Source organism: Echeneis naucrates, chromosome 14 (assembly GCF_900963305.1).
Source record: "Echeneis naucrates chromosome 14, fEcheNa1.1, whole genome shotgun sequence".
Classification (NCBI taxonomy): domain Eukaryota; kingdom Metazoa; phylum Chordata; class Actinopteri; order Carangiformes; family Echeneidae; genus Echeneis; species Echeneis naucrates.
In genome coordinates, this window is record NC_042524.1 from 1,889,488 (window position 1) to 1,914,867 (window position 25,380).

The 25,380-nt window shown below is 45.0% G+C and overlaps 1 protein-coding gene across 1 annotated transcript; it reads right to left on the bottom strand.

Annotated features, from left to right (window-relative positions):
* Positions 1-521: 521 nt before the first annotated feature.
* LOC115054127 (protein sprouty homolog 3) lies at positions 522-16,246 on the bottom strand. The gene is made up of 2 exons (XM_029519162.1): positions 15,486-16,246; positions 522-5,774 (listed from the first exon to the last, which is right to left on the bottom strand). Exon 2 carries the CDS (start codon positions 5,686-5,688, stop codon positions 4,792-4,794), a length of 897 nt encoding a protein of 298 aa, XP_029375022.1. The 5' UTR covers positions 5,689-5,774; positions 15,486-16,246; the 3' UTR covers positions 522-4,791.
* Between the last annotated feature and the right edge of the window lie 9,134 nt (positions 16,247-25,380).

A 25,380-nucleotide genomic window follows, 5' to 3' on the forward strand; every position in this document is an offset into this window, starting at 1 on the left:
TTTTCTGGAAAATTAACACAGGAATGGACTTGCACTCAAAGATGAGGGGATTTGAATTGTAAAGGTCAAAGGTCACAGTGGGGTACCACTGGAAGTCTTGGAGGGGAATTCGATCAAGGATGAGTTCATTGGATTTTGGCGGTTAAAGGTCAAAGGTCGCTGTGACTTTCACAAATTATCATCATATAAATAATATTTGGCCTGAAAACTAATTTCAGTGGCGGAGACAAACAACTGGAACGCAGTAATTGGACTTTAATACGTAATGAGTTATTGTTCTCACTCTTAGTCCTGCAAGGCTCATCCCAGAATGCACTGGGGCAGCCCCTAATATCATTGGAAATAATTATTGTGATAAATGTCTCAGTTGTTGAATAATGACAGAAGCTATATTTTGTACACTGAAAATGTGGCCTCCTCAATTATATTAGTGTCTGAAAATGAATCTTGTTATTTTACTGATAAAATGAAGCAGCAGCACTTTCAATCACTCATTCACCCGTAAAAAGCAACAGATGTGGTCTGTTTGGAAACTCCTTTTTATTGGTTCATCTTTAGCCAGGAGGGTAGCAGCAGCCACACCACACTGAGGGGAACAAACAAACGAAACCAAAAGACAAACAACAACAACAACATCGGTGCTCCTCATTTCCCCCGACCGCTGTAAAATAAATACTCGGTGATTATTGTCACCGCCGTTGTTGCAACCACTTAAATAAATCTTCGTGAAGCGATGTCGGCGCCAAAACAGAAAGTGTGGAATGCATATTGTTCCATATACAATATATTCATTTTAGATAGACTTCTATATATATTTCTTCCATATACTCTCCTTAAATTCTTTTACAACAATACAAGATGCCAATTTGTACCAAAAGCGATGCTTGCTAAGACACGAGAGGAGACGTGTGTTGGTTATAGTGGCAGCCTGCGCATGTACAGCATCAGACCGGTTCCTGACACAAGCTCCAGTCCTGACGGAGGAACGTTGGGAACATGTTGGAAATCTTGGAATTCAGAGAGTGCTATTTGAACGTACAGAAACACACATTGTGGTCAGCAGAGGTGAGGTGTGGACGTAAGGTTGTAATCAACGTGGTTCACTGATTATATACGTTTTCCGCCATAACGTGCATGTTTCTGGTAGAAAACAATTTTAAGATGTTCGAACATCAGCTGTGAGGGTTCATTAAAACGATGCACGGCCTGGATCACTGTGTCTGTTTCTGTAGCGCTTCCAAAACATCAAATACTAAAGGTCAAAGGTCGAAGCTTTGTTCCGAGTCCTGACGGATCGGAAACATCATCCAGCTGAGACGGAAAACAATCCGGATACAAATAATAAGTGCTCCTCAAGTCGTCTCCACAAGCACCAAGATGTGACCGAAGTCCTCCAATCAATGTAGCGGAGACGGTGTGTGCGTCTGTGCAGAACCAATCTGAGGCCATGTCCACAGTAACGAGGTTAAATTTGAATATTTGAACGTTTTTTTCTGTCCACAAACACCACAAAAATAAAAACTTGTACTTTTTTCTTTCTTTTATTTTAAATTACAGGCGTCGGTTGGCCTGCATCTGGTTTCCTGCTATTTTTGAAGCATCAGCATTCAGAGCATGCATGAAGGAGAGAAGGTGCCACCAAATTATCGCTAATGGCTCCCAAGACAAATTTAAATCATATTCTTACGTGGGGTGTTTGCAAAGTGTGAACAATAAACCAAAAACAGGACAGAAAGAGTCGTCATTTTCAAATTCATCGTCACTAATGTGGACATAATGTCAGTTTAGGTGATTTGCATTAATAAGTGTCAATTACACATATTATGATTTTTGGTTGCCAATGCTTATAATAATAGTAATAATAATAATAATAACAATTATAATGATTGTAAAGTCATAGGTGGCAATAAAAGTGGACAAAGTTGCAACATTAAAAAAAAAAAAGTTGAGTGTGTCCTCCATCTCAAAGTGAAACCAGTGATGAGTGTAGAAACATTTGGGGCAACATTTACAAAGCCTGGGGCAAAAAAAACTAAACAAACAAACAAAAAACAAACCCAGCAATGCGTGTCAAAGAAATGAAAATATTTCTGACAACTTGTATAAATTAAAAATGAAACCTGTGGGTTGTTATAATAAATGATTTGGTTGGTTAAAATTTAGTTTAACTGATTGTAACCTTCAGAAAGAAGAAAAAAGTGACATGCTAACATTTTAGGAGGGCTTTCTGTTTCGCATTAGCAGCTCTTAACTTACCGGTTGTGTCAAGAGCTTCGGCTGTCATTGTGTTTAATAGAAGAGGTTATAAAACCACCTCTGACCCTGTTTCAGGAAGTGACACGTTGTGGTGTTAGCTTAGCGTTAGCTTAGCATGCTAACGTCAGAAGGCCAAAACGGCTGGCTGAGACGCAGCTCAAGTTGAGTTTAGGAATTCAGTTTGATTCTGTTCGGTAAACAGCTGCCGATGCTAACACTGGACATTTTGTTTTGGTAACAATTCAACATATTTACTGGTACTGTCCAGCCGTGTCCCGTCAACACCTGCGCTAATGCTGCGTTACCAAACCGTCAGCTTTATTAGCTTTGAGGCTTCGTTATAAAATCAGACGAGCACTTTGTTCGAAGCATTCTTCATTTTAACGCAAACTGCAGCCAAAAGGACTTTGTCCTCCATACAGTGTGACAGCAGCTGCACTGATGTTACACACCTGAGAAGAGTTTCTTAATTTTGTTCTTTTGAGCGAGTGCGACAGGCTGATCAGTCGGCTTCAGAGCTCAGAGACACCGAGCGGTAATAAGGAATGATGCTGCAACGTGTTCCGAGGTTTCCCCGTCGGAGTTGCCCCAAAAGTTCCTGAATTGATCACAAGTCCGACACTAAATAAGTGAATTTTTGCTGTAATGGAAAACAACTGTGATAATTATCAATCTCATAGGAACAAAGTAAAGAATAAAAATAGTTATACACTTAATAGCCCATATTTACATATAAAAATATAGCAAAGTAACTTTTACCAACTCAGGTGTGTGTGTGTGTGTGTGTGTGTGTGTGGCTGATGTATCCTGACACACACATACACACACAGAAAAGCCCATATGCATCCAAACATACACACACACGTACATGCACCAGCTTTGAAGCCTTCCTTCTTCCTTCCTTCCTTCCCTCCTTCCCTCCTTCCTAGAGAGCAGTCTGTCTTCGTGGCATCCTGCTCCATTTCCTCATTCCTTTCCTACATCCAACTTCTCTCCTTCCTTCCTTCCTTCCTTCCTTCCTTCCTTCCTTCTAACATCAGCCGCCCATCTGCCAAACACCACAACACCCCTCATCCCGTCCCCTCTCTTCCCTTCCTCTCTCATCCCCTCCCACGCTCCATTCTTCTCCGGCCCATTAAGAGCTATCATGGAGCTAATTGCCTGTTTGATCAACTCTCTGCGGACTGAGAACTGGAGGCTTTTAGCCCTCTGAGTGTAAGGGGGGAGACCGACGAGGCGGGCGGGCATGTACATGGGTATGTGGGAGTAATGCGCCTGCAGCAACTCGGCTTAACTCAAAATCTCCGATCTCCAAACCATCGAGGATTTAATGATCCTGGGATCGGGTTTGGATTGACCTCCGTCACCGTCGACTTGAGTTAACAAAGCGACGGCACGGTTGGCGGCAGCACATTTAAAGGCTCATTTGGGAGGGAGATGGTTCGGAGAACAGACAGTTTGATTGGAAGATAAGAGGGATGGAGGTGGGGGAGGGGAAGGCAGCGAGGGAGGGAGGTTGGCGACAGACTGACTTCAGGAGGAAACCCAACCGGACCCTCAGAGCTCCACCGAAGCGGCCCTGCTAAAAATAAGAGCAGGGAGGCTTCGGCTGCTGACAACAACATACACACAGGCTCTACATACACAGGTTGTACAGTTGGAGGACGCGCACACACACACACACACACACACACGCACACACACACACACACATACGCACGCTCCCTCCCTCTGGTTAAATAATCCCCATTCAGCTCTCGGCTGCTGAGCAGAACATCGTCAGTCTACCTCACAGTGCTTTTCCTTTACAAATGAGCTTAACAGCATTGAAGTTCACACGGTTCAAACAGTGCATGGTCCCTTTTTTTGGTGTCAAACTGTTGTTGCGAGTGTCTTTGTTCTCACTTGATGCCTCCGTGCTTCACTTTGAGTCCCATTCACTAAGACACAACGTAGATGACCCTTCACGAATTCATCTTCAGCCTTTTTGTGGAGGCAGCTGAATCGATTGTCGCTGTGATCTCGCTCCTTCAAGCTATTTCTGATACGCTTGCGAAAAGATGGTAACTCCCGACATGGGCGCCTTTCCCTCCATGACCCGCACCATCCCCTGCCTCTGCACGCTCTCTTTGTAAAAGTCAAAAAGGAAGGAGGCTCAGCAATAAATAAATAGATTTTTTGAGTACTGTAGAAAGAGGCCATTTCTGCGTGGACGTCTCAGTTAAGGTCGAAGGGCAGTCCAGCAAAGCACGAGAGCTTCTTCGTCCTTCAGGATTAGTTTTTGTTGTTTCAGGTGTGAAGTCTCTGACATGAACAGGCACAGTAAAGCTTTGGTCCCTCCTGAGCTGGAGAAGAAGTAAATTCAAGGTACGTTAGGTGAACAACACTTCGTGGTTGGTGGGTCGGTTGGCTTGTCATATGTAGGTAGGTGCTGCCACAACGTCAGCAGTGGCACTGTTGATTGGCGAAAGTGGTGCTTTGGCCACGGCTGAGGGAAAACTGTTTCGCTTGCCCCCCCCACCCGGTCCAAACCTGTCATAACGGCTTCTCCAGAGCTTTGCTGCGGAGCGTGGGGTGGCCGGGGTTGGGGTTTGAGGCGGAGATCTTGCGGCACACAGTGTTGGTGTTGCTGCACCTGCAGCCGGGGCGGGTGGCCCGGTCGTGGGCGCACTGGCACAGGGCAAGGCACAGCCTGGCAGGAGGGTAGCAACAAAGGCAAGGCAAGCAGAGCGTCAGCAGCCCCATGGTGCTCCAGCGGGCACAGGCGTGTGCCGGCGCGCAGGAGCACGGCCGGTCAGCGCAGTTATCCTCGTCGTCCTGAGCGGAGCAGTGATAGAATAAACCTTTTACGCAGCACAAGCAGGTGCTGTATTCCACGGCGCTCTCAGCGGAGCACAGGCAGCGCTGTCCGCAGGCCCAGCAGGAAGGCAGGCGGCGTGGCGTGCAGCACTCCTGGCACTTGCAGCGCCCGCACCGCTCACAGATGAACAGGTGGCGGCCCAGCTCAGCCTCGTCCTCTCCCAAGCGTTTACCCAAGGAAGCGTCGGGTTTGAGTTCACCCTTAGGTTGAGAGCGGACCACTGAAGCCAGACCAGAGTGAGATGGCGTCAAACCCGCCAGTAGCCGCTGGTCTGACGTGGCGCTGGTCCGTGACATGGAAGAGCTTATAGTACTGGAACGGCTCAGGTGGGACAGGTGAGTGTGCTGCTGCTGACTTTGGCTGCGCGGCAGAGCGGAGTGGAAGGCGGTCTGGGGGTGATGGGAGAATACTCCGTGAGGATAACGGTCATCGTGGGGATAAAAAAATCCGGACTGGGTTGCCGGTTCCAGCGCCACGGGCCTCTCCACATAGTCATTGCTGGTCCGGATGGAACGTATCTGGTCCAGGGACAGCACCGGAACCTGCTGCAGGTCCAGCACCTCCGGCTCCATCCTGAAGGAATGAACGGGGTCCGTCCTGGCGAGCAGGCCGGGGCTGGGGCGAGGCGATCCCGACGCTCACGGCACATCAGATAAACCTGCAAACACACACAGAGGAGGGTTAGCGATTACATCACCGACAGCTACATCAGAACATACAAGAGCAGGATCTGAATCATGAATGAACAAGTTTGTTTGAAGACCCAACAGAATCTCTTTGTTTTAATTTTTTAGTTTCAGATACAAAAACAACCACTTTCCTTTTTTTTTTTAACTTGTCATAGCGTTAGCGTTGAGAAAACTGATCCCCAGTTCCATCTGCCAGCAACAAACAGAGCAGAAGGAAATCCTCATTCTTATCATTTTTGAAAATCAAGAACTTTCAGCACTAAATGTAGGACGCTAGCTTCACCTTTCACTTTATCGCAGAACATTTTATGATTCAGGAGTGAAAATTTATGTTCACGTGCTTTGTTGCCTTTTCTATGAGAGATCTTGCTGTTAAGAGCACATCTCCTTCTGCACGGGAACTGAAGCGTTGAACCAAACTCAGAGTGACTCAACAGGGAAAAAAAAATCAAGCAGCAGAAACTCAAACTGCATTAACTGCAAACCAAAGGAAGAAATTATAGTCCTGCCTGAAGTTAGATTGACAGGAGAGCTGTGGGAGCGCAGCACATAAACACTGATCAAAGAAATCTGCTGCTTTGAGTTCTCCCTTTTTTCTCAAGCAATTAAAAAGAAAAATCCATTAATTCCACAGATTTATGGCATCAACAGATTATTTTTGTGTTTGTTTTGTCCAAAATTATTCCAGCCACTATAAGCAAGCACAAAAAGATCATTGTGATTATTGGTAAGGACGGAACGCTGCTGTAAACGCAGCAAACGGTAGCCAACTTATTAGCCTCCAAATAAGCAGGATTTGATCAGAGAGGGATTTTGGCAGCCGAGCTTCCACGCGACCGGCAGCCATGTCATCATGACTGCTGAGGTTCCCTGCTGCTCCGGCTAACGCTATTATTAGCCTGCAAGAGCCGGAGAGATACGACCATGATGAGGTCCGCACTGTAATTTAGCATCTGCTGAGCACAGCTGCTGCCGCCGCGGAGGAAACCCACCTGCAGCCGGAGACGCTCACAGAGGGAGGGGGGGCCGAGTTTCAGGTTTGATCCTGGTACAGATTTTTGTCCACGAATCAACCAACACGTTTCCAGTAGAAAGGTCTCAGCGCTGAGAGAGAAATCCCACAAAGGCGAGGTCTCATTTTAGGAAAGTCCGCTGAGTTTTGGTTTGTGGTTCGGACTGAGCAGCGACCGCAGCTAAAAGAGATCTGAGATACTTTATAATGTCTCTTTTTTTTTTTTTTTTTTTTGGCCAGCCAACAATAATCTGCCTGTACAGTCAGATCGGTTCCTTCCTACCAAACAGGTGTGTGTGGGTTAACAGGGAGGGACGGCGATCCTTCCCAGTGCTGAATCGGGTGAACGGATCCTTTAGGAGGTTCACATCAGGCGTCTTTCACACTTAATGTGGTGAGTCTTTCCTGCTCATCCCACCACTGCTCCACCCAGGCTTCCTGTCTTTGGACCAAATTAGGTTTTTATGATTCCCGTGAGCGATTATAAATGAACACTTCATTCCATCCCTCAAAGTAAATTTAGAGCTTTTATTTGTTTTTTTTTTAATCTTCCACCTTTCAGACATCAGAAACAGTGAAGGTTTGCAAAATTCACCTTGTTTCTTGATTATTATTTATTCATTTATTTTTCCAAATGATTGTGAAAAGGAGTTTATTTTAACTCAGACTCTTTCCGGCTACCAAAAGCCAAACAAGGCGTCCAAATAAGAAATCAGGAAAACAGCATTCCCTAAAATACTGGCCTGTGATTGGCTGAGTGGATAATTGTGTTTGTGGTTTAGACAGTTAAGGGTAGTTTGGATGAAACATTAGGTTTTACATAATTAGAAACCATAATCCAAATGTTCTTCTGTTTCCGAGGAGGATTTCTGTTTGTTTGTCGTGTGGAGAAGAAAAGACTTAAAACTTAAACTGCGTTAAATTGATGAGAAAGCAGACCAACTGAAGGGAAATCTAGTGGATATGAAGCTGGTGATGTGTGTGTACATACAGACGCTGCCAGACGGCCGAGGGGAAGAGAAAGCTGGCTGGTTTGTTCCTGTCGGAGACTAATGAGGCCAAATGGAAAAGGACTTAAAGCAGCTCTGATGCTGGATGAAATGATTCAGGATTCTTAATGTATGAGAACTTTCATTTGTTTGGTTTTTTTTTACGGTTGATATTTTCATTGAGCTGCCACAACAAACGTCTTGTTTTTCAGCCTAATAGCCGTCACCTGATATCGAGGTGAAGCGCCGTCAGCATCCTTCCTCTGAGCTACTTCCTCAGATTGTCGTACAACATCTGAACCCCTCGCCTTCACCGCCCGTTTATAAAGCTCACAGCTGTCATCAACAAGCTGATCTCAGGACCAGGAACGGAACTAGGAACTGTCTTTGGCACATTTTAATAATATCGCATCTATCGCACCTAAATTCAAAATCCACACTTCTGTTCACATAAAAATTTTGTGTTTGTAAAATACAACAACCAAGTTTTTATCCTTCAGCTTCGTCTCTTTTTGCAACCAGAATTATTAGTTTGGCCCAATCAGGTTGAATGTTTATTGCCTCACTGCTGCTTATTTGGAATCGAACAACGCAATTTTTCCAGCCTCAGTTTTGTCCAGTCGTGGTTTTCATCTCGTACCTGTTGAGCTGCAACGATTGTCCTGCAAAGTGACGTGAAAATGTCTTGGAAGAGACAGATGACATGAGGAATGGCCAAGCTAACAGGTTGATCAGATCAGAAGTCAGTGCTGGTGTGCATGTTTGCTTTCTTCAGTCTCTTGCTCTAAATTGTTCAAATTATTCAAATCCCAAATGATGAAACGGACGGGATAGTTCACACGAGCGGCAAAAGAAAACCTGAGATGGATCGCGTTGCATTATTTACCCGTTAGCTGCGGCTAAAATGGCTAAACACAAGAAGTCAGAAAAGAAAGGGGCCTCTGGAAAATGCAGAGCAAAAGCAATAAGAGGAGCAAACAGAAGTAGGTGTGGGGGAGGTGGATGAAACCCAAGAATGGCAATCCATCACAGGGAGGAACGGAAGGAGAGTTGATTAGTAAGCCGGACTCTGAAAACAAAAAAAAAATGGCAATAAAACCAGGAAAAAAAAAAGAAGAAGAAGAACTCCTCCGGGGGACTTCTGAACGATCAGCATCGAGGTGTTCTGCCCTGCAGCCTGCCCGTATCTTCCTCCGGGCCGTCCAGCCATAAAGCAGCAGATAAGGAGGCCCAGGTTGGTTCAGATGAGGATGCATTTTCAAATTAGTCGGAGGAGAGAGGAGAAGTCCTGGTGACTAATCTGATCAGGGAGAGCGGTGGCCGCCGCTCGCTCGTTCCCTGCCCGCCTATCAGGCCATCTAATTGTTAAAAAGTAGAGGCCTGCCGTCCATTAACATGACCTCATTTTTATTTACTGGTCGAGCCCCACCACCCCCCCACCCTTCCCGACTACAGATAGCGTGACACAAATACTGCAAGTCATGTCAAAAATGTCTATGTGGCGGATCGTTATTTGATGGACTGACCATCAGAAAATAAAAAAAGTGATCTTGACACATTTTTGCAATCATCGTGTAAATTTTCTGTTTATGAACTGAAGAATATATTAATCCGCAGAAAGACGGCCGTCCAGTTATCAGTTCATTAGCCAGATTATTAATTAAGCCTCAGCCTTATCAAAGAGCTGATTCGGACCTGGGCCAAAGTTTTTTACGTGTTCTCTCCTGATTCCACCAACTTCGGATCAACTGGGTTCAATATTTTTACATAATCCTGCTGACCAACCGGCAGTTTGCTGAGACTGCAGCATCAGCGCCAGTTTTTTCCAACAACGGTGGACGAGAAATCATGAATTTGATAAAAGAGCCAATATATTTTACAATTGTTGGTATTTTGAATGTTTGTAGCAAAAAAAAAAAAGGAAAAGTTGGTCTCCTTTATCGGCGTCACGTGATCTTTGTCATGTACAGCTGACAAACCTGTGTGTGTCTCACATTATGAGAGAGCTCAGGGCTGCGTTGTGTTGTTGTGTGCACGTGATTGTGAGGATTCTGGGTAGCTGTCATCTTCCTGTGGAGGGATGAAAGCTGAAAACCGTGGAGGTCACACAGTTTTGGTGTCTTTATGAGCACAAACAACAAAAACTGCAAAAAGGAATAAACCAAAAGCTGCTAGAAAGGATTCATATTTGTTTTAGTTTGTGGTAAAACCAAACTCGGCACATTCTCTTCATCATCAGCTAAATCAATACAATCTGGATCTCCATCATCCATGTTGGCACTAATGAGATGCCGGTTCGGGCGGAAACTCGACGCAGGTTTATGGCAAACGCTGAACCATCATGGCCGTCGGCACAGTGAATGTTTTATTTAGACGATAATCCATCTGGCTCTGAGTGAGAGAGGGAGGAAGAGGAGCGACATCGTAACGTTTTTACACAGTAAAACGTCACCTAACCCTAACGACAGGAAGATGGAAAACAAATCACTTTATCTGACTTCTTCAAATTTGGTTCCTCTTAAGAGACCAGAGTTTCACAAAAAAGAAAATTAACCTGAAACTAAACTGAAAAACAGTGAAAGAACAGGCCAACCAGTCACAGAGAGCTGCTGTTTCAAGTGACCGTCAGTGGTAACCTGAGGACGGACCTCGGAGCTGAGGGAGTATCAGTAATGACTGAGCTTCTGCCCTGGAACACAACAAACACACACACACACACACTTTTGTTTTTCTGCTGCCAGGTTTTATATCGCCAGTTCAAAAAGGCCTAATTTCTGCTCGTCCTCCTTCTTTTTCAGCTGTGGCGGCTTTTTGTCTTCTGTCTTTTGTCCAAAGAGGCAAAAAACTCAAACAGAATCTATTTCCGTCCTTTATCGTCAAGTTTTACCTTTAACCCACAACCGTCTGCAAACATCGAGCAGCTTTTGACTGTTCAATTCATTTTTCTGGCAGGAATCTAGAAAGCAAACGTTTCACAGCCTTTTGGAAAAATCCTGACAGCTGAGTTAAGTTACAGCTGATTTTTTTTTTTTTTTTTTTAGATCATTTTGAAATGTGTGACAAAGTTGAAGGTCAAAGTCAACTTGCGCCACAAAATTCAGATTTTCATATGAATTGATCCGCCTCAGAATGTAGTCCCTAAAAAAAGAAAAACAAGTCTGTTTTATTCTTGTTTGAGTAACACGGATTGGACTGTCGTCCAGAATCTTCTGGTTTTAGGTTTTCACAGCAGGTCAAACTGATGGATTCTTTTTGACAGAATATTTTGAATTCTTCATCGGACTGTTTTAAAAGCGTCACACATCCTTGTTGCCTTCTAAGAGTTAAAGAAGTTGTAGGTCAAACACTGTCGGAAGTGAAGAGAAGCTTAAACGGAGCTGACCCGTCGTCTGCTGATGGACAGAGCTCCGCTGCGTCTCTCACAGATGACATCACGGCCTCAGGTTATTTTAAAAGTGACTGCAGTGACCTTTCGCCTTGAGACGAGGAGGGGTTGCCCTCAGCTCTTCTTTCCTGTCTCCCTCTCCTCCCTTCATATCACCTTCAGCACCTTCATCCACTCTCTGCTTCCTGTCCCCCAACTTTTTTTTTTTTTTTTTGTGCCACTTCCTGCCTCTCTGCGGTGTCAGATACTTTCTTTAAGGAGAACGTTTTCAGCAGCGACTGTCACAGTAAATGAATAATCCCCAAAAAGGTTTTAAGTGACACGTTTTGGGGAAATCTGCTTGTTTTTCACAGCCGAGGAGATCGATATTAAATCAATATCCGTGCGTTCGCTTTGCCAGCCGGCATAACAACTTTGAGATAAAACACACGCCTTCCAAACGAGTCCAGACCTCCACAGCTCCGACTTTCACGTCATCCGTCAGCCTTTTTCAGTGTTTGACATGGTCCCAACCTGCTGACCCAGATATCAGGACCAGCACCTCCAAACACACAGATTTTATTTCTTTATTTTTTTTTCTAGCAGAAATCGTTTCCCTCCCTACAAACTACAGGGCCGTACAGACAAGGCTGCTTTTGTTGCCATGGTTACTGTAATTACATTTGTGGATTGGTTGGCTGGGTTTGGTGTAAAAAAAAAAAAAAGTAATTTGGATCCCAATTAGTGCTTCATTAACATTTCTAGTCTGTTGTAATGGTCGCACAAACAAATCAGTTCTGCATAATGGAAACAACATTATCTGCCACCTTCTCGTGGGAATCGAACGCAGCCCTCCGAGGGAATATTACACATTGGCAACAAGCGGATGGAAACGACCTTTGAGTCGACGTTTAGTATCGTGTAGTGTGTACTTAGTGGAGCAGTCGTGAGATACTTTTGCTTTTAAAAAGCAGAACTCATTTGCAGGGCAGCGTCATCATTCGCTGGTGTGATTTAAAAACAAATTTTGCAGAATCGTCCATTGGTGACAGCAGAGTTGGACAAAACGTGTCCTTTAACGCTTTAACTCCCAAAATTTCTTTTTGCTTATTTTAACCATAGACGGGCCAGAAAGCGTCCTGTCAGGGAGTGCCTTTGGCCATTTTTCTGGAAAACCTCCAACAGTTCACAACAAAAGCAGCAGCTTCTCTGACTTGGAATTACTGTAAAACCAAAAACTGGGTGTGAAGTGCAACTTCACAGCTTTCAGAAAAAAAACTGGACTAAACAGATCAGGACTCGTTCTGCTGTGAAGATTTCTCTGCGTTCAGTTGAAAATGTGAACAAATAGCACATGAGATCAATAAAATCCAATCGAGTCAGGGGCCTTCCTCCTGATGCCCTCTGGGAGCGCAGCAGGATTGAATGACAGTAAACTGGATGAGATACCGGATGTGCCAAATCTGACCCCAACGGAAAGACTGAAATAGACACTGCAGACCAGCAAGTCCAGGCGAGGGGGGGGGGGGCAGGAAGGGAAGGAGGTCGTGAATGAGTGAGAGATGGTGATACTTATAATGGTCCAAAAAAGAGAAAAGGGAAGTGGTGGAGAGACTGAAGATACAATTTTGAGATTTGAAGCTAATCTCTCTCTTCTTCTTCTTTTTCCTCTGTTCTCATGTTTGGACTTAATCAAAGTCTTCCCTTCCTGTTTTTAGTTATTTGCTTTGTTTGGTGTTCAAGCTTTGGCACCAAAAACACGACGTTTCTCACTCCACTTGTTCAAAATATAAAACAAAATGATGAAGATGGAGATTTGTCATCGGGGGGGCAAAACTCGATAACCTCATTTTGTTTTGTTTGCTTGTTTATTTTCTAAGAATAGTCCAATCTGTGTCATTCCTAGAAAGACCTGGCTGTGAATATCTGAGAAAATACCTCCATGACAGGTATTTAGATGAATTATCTTTAATCCGGGAGCTGTTGGAACTCATCTATCGGTGTCTTGGGTCTGAGGAGGATCTCTTTAAGGTCCCTGGACTTCTTAGAAACAGTTTTAGAATCTGTTTGCTGCCACAGCGTTCAATTCCTCTACCGTAAATCAGATTATATGACAACACTGTGCTGTTACTGACAGATACACAAACTAACACAACCTGGTCTTTGCAGAGTTTCTCTCACTATTTTTGAAAGTAGACCAAAAAACAAACTTTCCCAATAAGAGCCTTTAAAAGAGCAGACCGTCAGTTTGGCACCAGTCGGACTGATCTGAGTTCAGATGATTTCACCTCTTAGGCCAAGTTTGTTTGTTCCCGCCAGCTTCCCCTGATTCTGTCTGATGCTGCCAACACCTGGCATTGAATATTGAGACTTCCTGACGGAGTAAATTCATAATGAGAGGATGTGAGTTTGGGGTTTATGTATGAAATCATTCTTCTGTGTAAATAAATAGTCTCAACTTGTTTTATGGACTGTTCATATTCCACTTTCTATCATTTTTCTCCAGAAAATATTCCATGAGGTCAAATAAAATGTGCATTGCATTTTGAAGCTTTATGTTATATTAATTTATTTTTTTGTTGTCGTTGTGTGAGACGTAAATCCAAATCAGAGGCAGAAAGGAAAGAAGCAGCATCAGCTTTAGTCTGACAGTCCAACAAATATGGACGCAGTTAGCAGATCTGATCAGATGAGCAGATTTCATTTCTTAAGAATCGTGACTATAATACTCAAATTGTGCTGGTAAGAGTTCCACTGATTAAGTTTTTCAGTAAATTCTCCACAAACAAGCAGAACTGCTCAGCGAGCTTTATCCCATCTCTACTGGTTTTCACATTCATTTCAATACAGTTTTTTTTTTCTTGTGACATCTGCTGCTTTTTTGGCGAATTTGCTCTTGAATTAAGTCCTGAGTGTTCTTTTCTGCCACTTTGCTGGATTGTGCTCATCCTGTCGATTCTTTGACATAATCCAGATGTTGAGCTCTAATTTACTCTCACAGCTGTTTACTGTTGTTTCCCAAAAAAAAAATAAAATAAAAATAGAAGTAGGAATCCGGCCTTAATGTGTATTTATTTATTGCATTTCAGCATTACGGCTTTCAGGGAGAAGTTTTTGTGAATTCAGTTGAAGGTCTTTCCACAACTTTGTGGTTCTGCAGTGCATTAGCTCCTCTGCTGTGGCTAACCCCCCCCCATCTCCATTCATGCCCTCCCTCCCTCCCTCTCCATCCATTTCATCATGTGTTCATCTCGCCGCCATATTTCTCCTCCACTCCATGCGTACAGTCCCCTCCCTTTCATCTGTCCGTCCATCCGTCCGACTGTCCGTCTGCCCCCCCCCCCCCCCCCCCCCCCCCCCCCCCCCCCGCCGTCAATCCCTCCTCCTCTCGTCCCATTCAACATCTCTCTCCCTCCCCGTCGGTCCGTCCCATCATTTGCCCGTCCACCCACCCCTCCAGTCCCACCCCAGCGGAGATGGGTATTGACATTTTGCATCCGACCTTGAGGACAATCAATCCCAACCCCACATGTCCCCATCGCAGTTACACACACATGGACACACAACGCACACACAACACAGCACACGGGGACAAATGTTAACATGCGGCTAAATAATCCATCAACGTTTTTCTCTCCTTGCTTTGGGAGGATCATTTAAAAGGTTTGCTTAAAGTTGTCTGAGTTGCTCTAAAAGTTGCTTAAAAAAAATAACGAACGAAACGGCGTCAGCGGGACTAATTAACCTTCACTGCTGAGGAGCGTGAATCCAAACTTCACCCTCCAACCTCCAACCACAGCGATGGTGGTCTACGTTAGTGGGACCTAAATCCTGAAACCAGGACCGACACCGACATAACCGAGCAAACAGCGAGAAGAGATCCAGGAGAAACCTTCCAGATGTTGATCCTGATTGAGGCAGCAGATGATTACAGAGGTGGACTTCTCACCTGGATTCACCTGCTTCTGGCTCTGCTTGGACTTTAAGTCCATCTCAGCCAGAAGAACCAAAACCAACTATTACTTTATTGTAACATTAACACGCAAAAAGAAAAAAACGGATCCAGAAGCACTTTTCAGAGCCCTGAAATATCTCTCTGCTTAGACTGTCCATGATTATAACTGTTATTATCATTAGGTTAAAAAAGAAGAAGCTGGAATAAATAAAATCGTTGCTTTCAGAGCTACAGAAGGCTTTTGAATAATTCCTTTCTTCGTGGAAAAATTTCAGATGGAACATTTTTCATTTCAAGGTCACAGAAATCATCAATAGTTGATCAGCAGATCGAATGGCGACAGGATAAATTTATGCTTACCTCTGACTGGCGGGAGATCCATTCTGTGGCGGCGTGCTGGGGTGTCCTGGATGTGTGTGTATGTGTGTGTGTGTGTGTGTGTGTGTGTGTGTCCCTTTACTGATGTGGATTATATCTGTGATGAATTCTCTTCTTCCTCGCCTCAGAGTAGTTTTGTGAGTTTTTAACTGGACTTAAAGTTGGTACTTTTTGTTTCTGGGTTATTTTGAAGATATTTTCTGGGGTTGTGCAGCCCCGTGGTCTTCAGGATGTGTGAATGTAAGGAGGGATAAAGCTGGGAGGATGCTCTTTCTCAGCGTGACGCGCCCTCCTCCTCCTCTTCCCGGAGCTCTTCCAGTAGCGCTCTGATCGCGGTGCGTCCTCCTGAGGTCACCTCCTCCTCCTCTTCTTCTTCTTCCCCAGAACAACCAAACAGTCCCCTTCACGACGTTCAGGCTGCAGGAAGCGCTTCTGATGTAGAGGTCCTGTCAGAAACAGGCGCCGTTTTGGCATTTGACTCTTGTGTATCTGCAGTTTTTGGAGAAAAGACGACAACGTCCTGAGCGGCAGGAGAGAGAGGTGGACATATCTCCACGCTGAGCAGGAGGAGAAATGTGAAATGAAAAGAAGCACTAATGTTTAAAAAGTAAAACTGCAGAAGGAGGTTTGAGGTAAAAATCTTCCTCCGTCAGGAGAGTGAACACACAACTTTTTAAAAGTTGTTTTTTTTTTTTTTAGTTTGTCCTCCACTCAAAGAAAATGTCTTTTCTCGTCCTGTTGTAGTTTCCTCTCCTCTCCCCGAGAGATGAATGACTGAGAGCTGGATGCACTTTCTCTCTCTCACTCACTGACACACACAGTCGCACAAACAGACACACACACACACTTACCCCTCCTCCTCCCTCTCTCTCTCTCTCTCTCTCACCCCTCCCTCTCCCATCATTGAATTCAGCCCAGTTCTGCTGTCTGAACATGACGGGGCACGAGGCGGCGAGTTCCTGCCGAACACGAGCGTCTCCTCTTCGTCTGACATTGTCGTACATTTAACAGTTAATCTGTGAGTTTGTTTTCTTGTGTTTTCAGTTCAAACCCTCTTTTCTTTTAAACTCAGAAAAACATCCGTCTGATGTCAGAATCAGATTTTGAGGTCACATTCGTTTTAATCAGTTTTTCTCTTTAAACTACTGATACCAGTACTTGGCAGGATAAACGTGCTAACTGGTAGCATGCTGCCGCTAGCCTGCCTCTATTATTTGCAAAATTAAGATGCTAACTAGCCAGCAGGCGAGCACGAGCTGTCTGTTTTCACGTGGCAGCTCCGTTCTCCGTTCTTCCACTCAGCGTTTTGTATTTTGGCCTAAAAGAAGCTGTTTAGAAGTTTTGTTTGTGCCACATAGCTAAGTTGCCAAATGGTGGAAATCAATCCATCACTTCCTGTCCGCTACTGAAGTTAGCATGCTAACCAGCTGGCCCCGGCCTGCTGTTAACTGAGGAGGTCGTGCCGCTCAGAGGTTTCTTGTAAAGCTGCTGATGTCAAACTGGATGGAATAAACCACGAATAGCTGTCGTGGACTGGTAACGCCAATCTTGGCCCATCAGTGTTTGAAATGAAAACCGTCACTTAGCTGCCAAACTACAGAGAAACGTTGTTGGTGACAGACTTTTCGGTCGCATTTACCTGCTGAGCTGAGCTCTTCCTGCCGTGTCGGTGATGCTGCAGATTAATATCGGTCATTACAGAGGGAACCTGGAGCGTTTATTGTGTCGGCAGATTGCGAAGGAAGCAGGAAGTTATGTCACCGTTACATCTGACATGAAGCAACAGCATCAACTGCCGAGCAGCGCTCTGACTCCATAGGTGTAGATTTTAAAGCACAGCAGAGGAGAAGGGGGGGTGAGATTTTCATTCATTCATTCATTCGTTCATAAGGACAAGTGACATCACTGACAATATGCTGCATGACTGTAATATGAACCTCCCTCCTTTGTCTGTGTGAGAGGGTGTGTGTGTGTGTGTGTGTGTGTGTGTGTGCACGTGCACGCTCTTGTCTCTTTTGGTCTGGGCCCTTACTCAGCAGCTTGCAGCTCCAGCAAGACACACTAGTGTAGGCATACGACGGCACACACACACACTCCCATTAGGGACCAGTGTCCGCTTACCTTAATGTGTGTGTGTGTGTGTGCGTGTGCGTGTGCGCGTTCTGCTTCCTGTTGAGGAAAATATCTGAGATGAAGCAAACTGCTGATGGAGAGAGACTGAGGGGAGGAAAGACGAAGAAAATGTGATTATCTAAAAGAAATCAGAACTATCATACGGTGTCTTTTTTCTTCGTCAGTCGTCGTTTATTCTCCAGCTGACGTTTTGGGGAAATATATGAAATAGGAAACACATTTCAAACATTTCTTTGTCATCGAATTCAGGACAGAAGATGAAGGATTGACATCCAGTCCTTTAACTGTTAGACGCCCATAAATTCAGCGCAGTCAGTGGACTTGTGAAGAGTTACTGATTTTACACACAAGTTTCATCATTCTGACAAATTTTCATTTCATTTAAATCCCAAAAAATCTGTTACCTTTTCTGGATGTGTGTGTGTGTGTGTGTGTGTCTGAGGGATGGAGAGATGTTCTGGGTCAGGCAGGGATCAATGTCAAATGGCCTGGTTAACAGTATACAGCTGACAAAGTCATTCATTTCTGCCAGCACTCCACTCTGAACACACTCTTCCTGTGTGTGCGTGTGCATACAGTATGGGCGTGTGTGTGTGTGTGTGTGTGTGTGTGCATCAGTATAATCTGGTTGTGTCATCGTTCTGCAGCAACAACACCTCCTGGTTGGGAGGAGGCGTCCCACCCATGAAGCACATGGGTGTCAACTTACACAACACATTACAGTGTCTCTCACGTGAGCAACTCTCTCACACACACACACACAGACACACACTTTTTGGACTGGATGCTTTTATCTGAAGTGTGTGGCTGAACAGTCAGACAGGAAGCGAGGCAAAATTTCTTCTCACTTTCTTTTGCTCCGAGCGTCGTCTTAAATTTTACGATTAAAGATGAAATGATTCTAAACTTTCTGTCACGTCGTTGGTGTTTCCCGGTTAGTGTGTTGACGCCTGAAGTCCCCGTTTACCACCGAGGTGAAATCAGCCAGAGCCTGAGATTTCATTTTCATTTTAAAATATCTCAATAACGACTGAATGGATTTATGAATTATGAGAGAACATCCAACTTTTCCATCTAGGGTAAAAAATTCCAACCACATATTTCCCAACTTTAAACTCAATCAGTTTTGTGGTTTCCAGATGACTTGGTGATGATAATGACTGATATTTTCACCTCTGAGTGCCCCGACACTTATGACAGATGATTATGGATCTGATCATAAAAACCAAAGTGATGTATAATGGTTTGAAGATTGAAGAAATATTGATTTTATTCAACTGATTTTAAAATCTGACACGAGTTAGAATTCATAAAATAGTGTCAATATAAAAGACGCCTTGAATCGGCAGCATTTTGCAGACAGAGAACTTCATCTGCGAAACGGTTGAATGTTAGAAATTGTTGTGTGCAGGCTGGTGGAAAAACCGCAGAGCAATTATCAGGTCATATTTTTTATTTTCCATAAGTTAGTTTTTCTGATGACCTTTCTGTACCCTTTGTGTTAAAGTCGATGTTGGACACTAAACATTATCATCGCTGTTAAAAAGGCAAAAGTGTAATTGAGGATTTGAACCGATGGACATCTGGACTCAAACCTCAGCTGACCGGGACGCCCCTCCTGGTCAGGATGATGTAGGTTAATCAAAGATCCATATTTTCCACTATGCTTGCTTTGCGTCAGCATGTTAGCATGTCTGCATTTGGATTCAGCTCCAAGCTTGTAGTCTCAAGGTTTCAAACTGATACAGATAGACGAGCCGAGAAGAGAATAGTTTTGTCCATCACAGAGGAAATGCTTTTTTTTTTTACTTTTTAGTTTTAAATAATTTTTCATCCAGGATGTTGTTTTTTATTTTGCTTTGTCACACATCTGTACCCGCAGAGCGCCCACCCCGGTCTCACACATACGCACACACACACACACACACACACCGTCTAATTGTTGCTGATTTTTGGGTGTAGAGAGCAGAAGAGCCACTGATCCATTAACTGACCAGGCCCAGCTTGATTGGCTCCGGACGAACCCCTGAAATAGCCGGATTGGCTGTCGGCCAAGCGCCCATTTCCTGTGTGTCTGAGAGGAGCTCCAGCCACCGGGGCTCAAATGCATTTCCTGACTGTGTATAAAACTTTTATTAATGACCAGGAGTGCATCAGTGGATATGCCCGCTCGCCCACACTCACTCACTCGCTCACCCACTCGTTCACTCACTCATCGAGAGAGAGAAGGAAAGGAGGATGGAAGTAGAAATGAGTTGCAAAGAGACATGATGTAAGAGAGCGAGAGGAGGAGAGGGAGGGCGAGAGACAAAGAGAGACACTGATGGATGGATCAGGAGATGGGGAGATAGAATTAAGTGAGACAAACCAGAGCCGAGACATTAAAAGAGCGAGAGCGATAGGGAAGAGGTTTTCTAGAAGCTCCCAACCTACAGTATCCCTTACAGCGTAACTCCATTAAACACCAGCACAACACAGGTCACCAAGTCCAAGGCCGCTTTTAGATTAACACAAAGATGACACACTTCAGTTAGTGACATTCGTGTTCACAGACGGAGCGTCAGCTTTGGAGAACTGAGATATTTCAACGTTTGATACCAGCATTTATTTTTAATGAAATAAAATAAAAGTGTTGGTGTGAGTTTGCTGAGCTCGCTGATGGCCTGCACTTCCTTTTAGAGGCGGCAGGAAACCTTCATTCACAAAAACGCTTTGATGGGTTGCCACAAAATCTGGCACACACATTCAAGTCAATATAATATATCACTTACTTTTCATCCAGCGCCGCTACAACACAACCTGTAAGTTGGCCAGTTCTGTTGCTGAAGCCCAGAAGTTTTGTTTCGTTAGCATTAGCGTTAGCATTAGTGCCGTCAGGTGTCTGTACTTTTGGTCAATTATGATCTCCATCCACATTGATGATTTTGGATACTTGGCAACATGACTTAAAGCAAACAAAAGACTTTGTCTGCCCGTCAAATTAGTTAAGTCATACTAAACAGATATTTGTGTTAACTTTAGCTGCATTGGATTATTTGTGTGCTTGCATGTTATCATTTTTCAGCTTGTTAGCATTTAGCTCCAATCTGAACTGTTAAAATTATTATTAATGAAATATTAGTATACATCAAATAGTGTGCAGATTAGATTTATATTTCTGTAGAGAACTTGTGAAGTCTCTGAAGTGGAAAGGATTCAGCCTGCGGGGAGCATGAATGTGCTAATAGCTAATATCTATCTGTCAGGAGGACGTCGTCTTTGAAATATTTTTAATGACTCAAAATCATCGACCAGGTGGAGATTTTTTTTTTTTTTTAACCTGAAGCTGTGAGACAAACAACACTACAGTGTGTCGCCTTTCAATGCACCAAAAAATGTGAATGGAGGATTTCAAATGTGTATAGTGGAGCATAATTACATGAAATGGATGAAAGATGAGAGCTGTCAACACCGTCCTGGCAGAGAGGAGAACCATGACTGGTGGAAAAGTGGAAATATCCGGGCTGCTTAGATGCAACCTGGACGGTTAGAGGAGGGTCAGTGCAGGAGGAGCAGAGAGTTCATAACGGACGACTGTAACTCCTGAAACTGTCAGAAGCATCCTGTTCATTTTTCTGAAGTTGAATCAAAGAGTGAGTCTTTTCTGGCTCCAAAGATGGCCGACCGTGCCACCCGGCGTGGAGGGGTGTGGGCTGATGTTGGCGTTCAGTGGGAGCTGACCCCGGTTACTGGGAGAGCGGAGCGTCAAAATGGATGACTTTTTGTTGTATTTTAAGTTGTCAGCTGTCTGTGTGGGAATTCACTGGATATAAAGCCTGCTGATGATTTTATGCTTTGTGGCTGATGGAAGAAGCTGCAATATAAATATATATAAACACACATTCTTAGACTGAATATGATCAGAATGGGGATCAGTGAGCTCTAAACATTACGGGGAAACTTCATATCCAGAAATGTTCTGTGCTTCCACCTTTTGTTGATGAATTCCCCCCAAAATTTTACAGATAATAATATCATATCTCCGTTCATGCCAATAAAGCATATTGATCTGATCAGAGGGAGAGAGAGAGGCTGAGCGGAGTGTGTAATGGCGAAGGCATTGATTATGGCTGATAACTCTGGCTCTTTGATGTGGATAATGCAGTCTCTTTCTTCCTGCCGCCGCGCTGCCTTTACACTCTAAAACCTCAGAGGATATTGGGTTTACACAGAGAGAGAGAGAGTCTACATCAGAGACGCTGCATACGCTTAAATGTGACAGGAAAAAAGTTGTATTTGGTGGAGAAAGACACAGAAATGGAGACAGCTGTGTGTAAAATATTAAAGTGGGAAAGATGTAAATGTGAGCGAGGTAGAGGATGTTACTGTTATTAGTAAAAAACTTGAAGAAAATGGGGGTTGATGACTGAATCCGGGTTTAGTGCCATGTTAATGTTGTTTTTTTTATTATTTGTTTGGTTTTCAGTGTAACTCCTCATATTTAATTCATGAGGCCTACATAGGAAGGGCTGCATAATCGACTCAGTCAAGAAAATGTGTCAGGGAGAGAAAAGGAAACAGGAAGCGACTTCAGTCGTAGCTTCAGTCCCACAAACGGCGGCGATCTTCTGTCGTTTAGAGACTCAGAGGGCTCGAATGACTGAATCAGTCCGAGATGCAACTTAAAAAAACACGAATTAGGATTTCAGACTGAAAAACCAAAATAAAATAACAGTTTTGTTTCACTTTGCAGATAAAGAATAAGTATTATCGTTTAAAAACATAAATAACATCGTTCATTTAATCAGCTGTGACACTAGAGGGCGCAGCTGAAATGGAAACCTAGCCAACAGAAAGTGAGCTGAGGGACGAACCTAAATGGGCCGACAAACTAAATGTTCTCATTGACAATGTTAAATAACATTTGATTGTTTGGTTTTTCTTTATATTAAAATAATAATAAAGCGTCTTCACCTGATTTGGTGCTTTAGAAATAATATTCAACTGAATTTAATCGGAATGGAGCGTAAAATCAGCTGTTGTCATCGAGTTCAAGGGGAATAACAAACATAATATAAACTAACTGTGTTCATTTGCAGCAGTTAATATTATTATTAATAAATGGGGGGACAGTCAGCTGTGGGACAGTCTGTGTGAGGACAGTCAGCTGTGGGACAGTCTGTGTGAGGACAGTCTGCTGTGGGACAGTCTGCTGTGAGAGGGACAGTCTGCTGTGGGACAGTCTGCTGTGGGACAGTCTGCTGTGAGGACAGTCTGCTGTGTCACAGTCTGCTGTGTCACAGTCTGCTGTGGGACAGTCTGTGTGAGGACAGTCTGCTGTGAGGACAGTCTGCTGTGGGACAGTCCGCTGTGTGACAGTCTGTGTGAGGACGGTCTGCTGTGGGACAGTCTGCTGTGACAGGGACAGTCCGCTGTGGGACAGTCTGTGTGAGGACGGTCTGCTGTGGGACAGTCTGTGTGAGGACAGTCTGCTGTGACAGGGACAGTCTGCTGTGAGGACAGTCAGCTGTGAGGACAGTCAGCTGTGAGGAAAGTCAGCTGTGGGACAGTCTGTGTGAGGATAGTCTGCTGTGACAGGGACAGTCTGCTGTGGGACAGTCTGTGTGAGGACAGTCTGCTGTGAGGACAGTCTGCTGTGGGACAGTCTGTGTGAGGATAGTCTGCTGTGACAGGGACAGTCTGCTGTGGGACAGTCTGTGTGAGGACAGTCTGCTGTGAGGACAGTCTGCTGTGGGACAGTCTGTGTGAGGATAGTCTGCTGTGACAGGGACAGTCTGCTGTGGGACAGTCTGCTGTGGGACAGTCTGTGTGAGGATAGTCTGCTGTGACAGGGACAGTCTGCTGTGGGACAGTCTGTGTGAGGACAGTCTGCTGTGAGGACAGTCTGCTGTGGGACAGTCCGCTGTGTGACAGTCTGTGTGAGGACGGTCTGCTGTGGGACAGTCTGCTGTGACAGGGACAGTCCGCTGTGGGACAGTCTGTGTGAGGACGGTCTGCTGTGGGACAGTCTGTGTGAGGACAGTCTGCTGTGACAGGGACAGTCTGCTGTGAGGACAGTCAGCTGTGAGGACAGTCAGCTGTGAGGACAGTCAGCTGTGGGACAGTCTGCTGTGAGGACAGTCAGCTGTGGGACAGTCAGCTGTGGGACAGTCTGCTGTGAGGACAATCTGTGTGAGGACAGTCTGCTGTGGGACTGTCTGTGTGAGGACAGTCTACTGTGAGGACAGGAGTGTGTGAGGACAGTCTGCTGTGGGACAGTCTGTGTGAGGACAGTCTGTGTGAGAACAGTCTGTTTGATGACAGTCTGCTGTGGGACAGTCTGCTGAGGACAGTCTGTGTGAGGACAGTCTGCTGAGGACAGTCTGTGTGATGACAGTCTGCTGTGGGACAGTCTGTGTGGGACAGTCTGTGTGGGGACAGTCTGTGTGGGACAGTCTGTGTGAGGACAGTCTGCTGTGGGACAGTCTGTTTGATGACAGTCTGCTGTTGGACAGTCTGTGTGAGGACAGTCTGCTGTGGGACAGTCTGTTTGATGACAGTCTGCTGTGGGACAGTCTGTGTGAGGACAGTCTGTGTGAGGACAGTCTGCTGTGGGACAGTCTGCTGTGAGGACAGTCTGCTGTGGGACAGTCTGTGTGATGACAGTCTGCTGTGAGGACAGTCTGTGTGAGGACGGTCTGTGTGAGGACAGTCTGCTGAGGACAGTCTGTGTGATGACAGTCTGCTGCGGGACAGTCTGCTGTGGGACAGTCTGTGTGAGGACAGTCTGTGTGAGGACAGTCTGCTGTGGGACAGTCTGTTTGATGACAGTCTGCTGTGGGACAGTCTGTGTGAGGACAGTCTGCTGTGGGACAGTCTGTTTGATGACAGTCTGCTGTGGGACGGTCTGTGTGAGGACAGTCTGTGTGAGGACAGTCTGCTGTGGGACAGTCTGTGTGAGGACGGTCTGTGTGGGACAGTCTGTGTGAGGACAGTCTGTGTGAGGACAGTCTGTGTGATGACAGTCTGCTGTGGGACAGTCTGTGTGGGACAGTCTGTGTGAGGACGGTCTGTGTGATGACAGTCTGCTGTGGGACAGTCTGTGTGAGGACGGTCTGTGTGGGACAGTCTGTGTGAGGACAGTCTGCTGTGGGACAGTCTGTGTGAGGACGGTCTGTGTGGGACAGTCTGTGTGAGGACAGTCTGCTGTGGGACAGTCTGCTGAGGACAGTCTGCTGTGGGACGGTCTGCGTGATGACAGTCTGCTGAGGACAGTCTGTGTGAGGACAGTCTGTGTGACTGTGTGCGTCTCTGTGAGGCCGTGTGAGTTCGGAGAACGGCAGCCAAGCCCTACAGAGCTGGGATGACCTCATTCTGTGTCTCTGCTCCATCAGCTCCCCTCGCTGACCCCGAGCTGAGAGCTGGCTCCCTCTGCTGGAGGGAAAAAGCAGTCAAAGCTGTGTGAGACGCAGATTAAATCCTGATTTCAGTTTGCGTTAAAAGTGTTCATATTGTTTGTTGTGTTGCTGTAAAAAGTGAGGTGAAAAAAAGCAACACAAGTCCACTTTGCAAAGAAACATCACCGATTTTAATCATGATCTACCACAGCTGAAACATTTCTCATTGAAAAGGACTGAGGCCGTGCAACCGGACGAGCAGCTGCACGTCCTCTTGGGCCGGAAAAGTTCATCTTTTCTTTTTTTTTTTTTTTAATTTGCGTTACAAAAATAAAAGTAGAGATATCTATCTTGCAGATTAGCTACAA

Excerpts from the sequence above, each read along its gene's own strand:
- LOC115054127 (XM_029519162.1), bottom strand. The coding sequence starts at position 5,688 with ATGGAGCCGGAGGTGCTGGACCTGCAGCAGGTTCCGGTGCTGTCCCTG.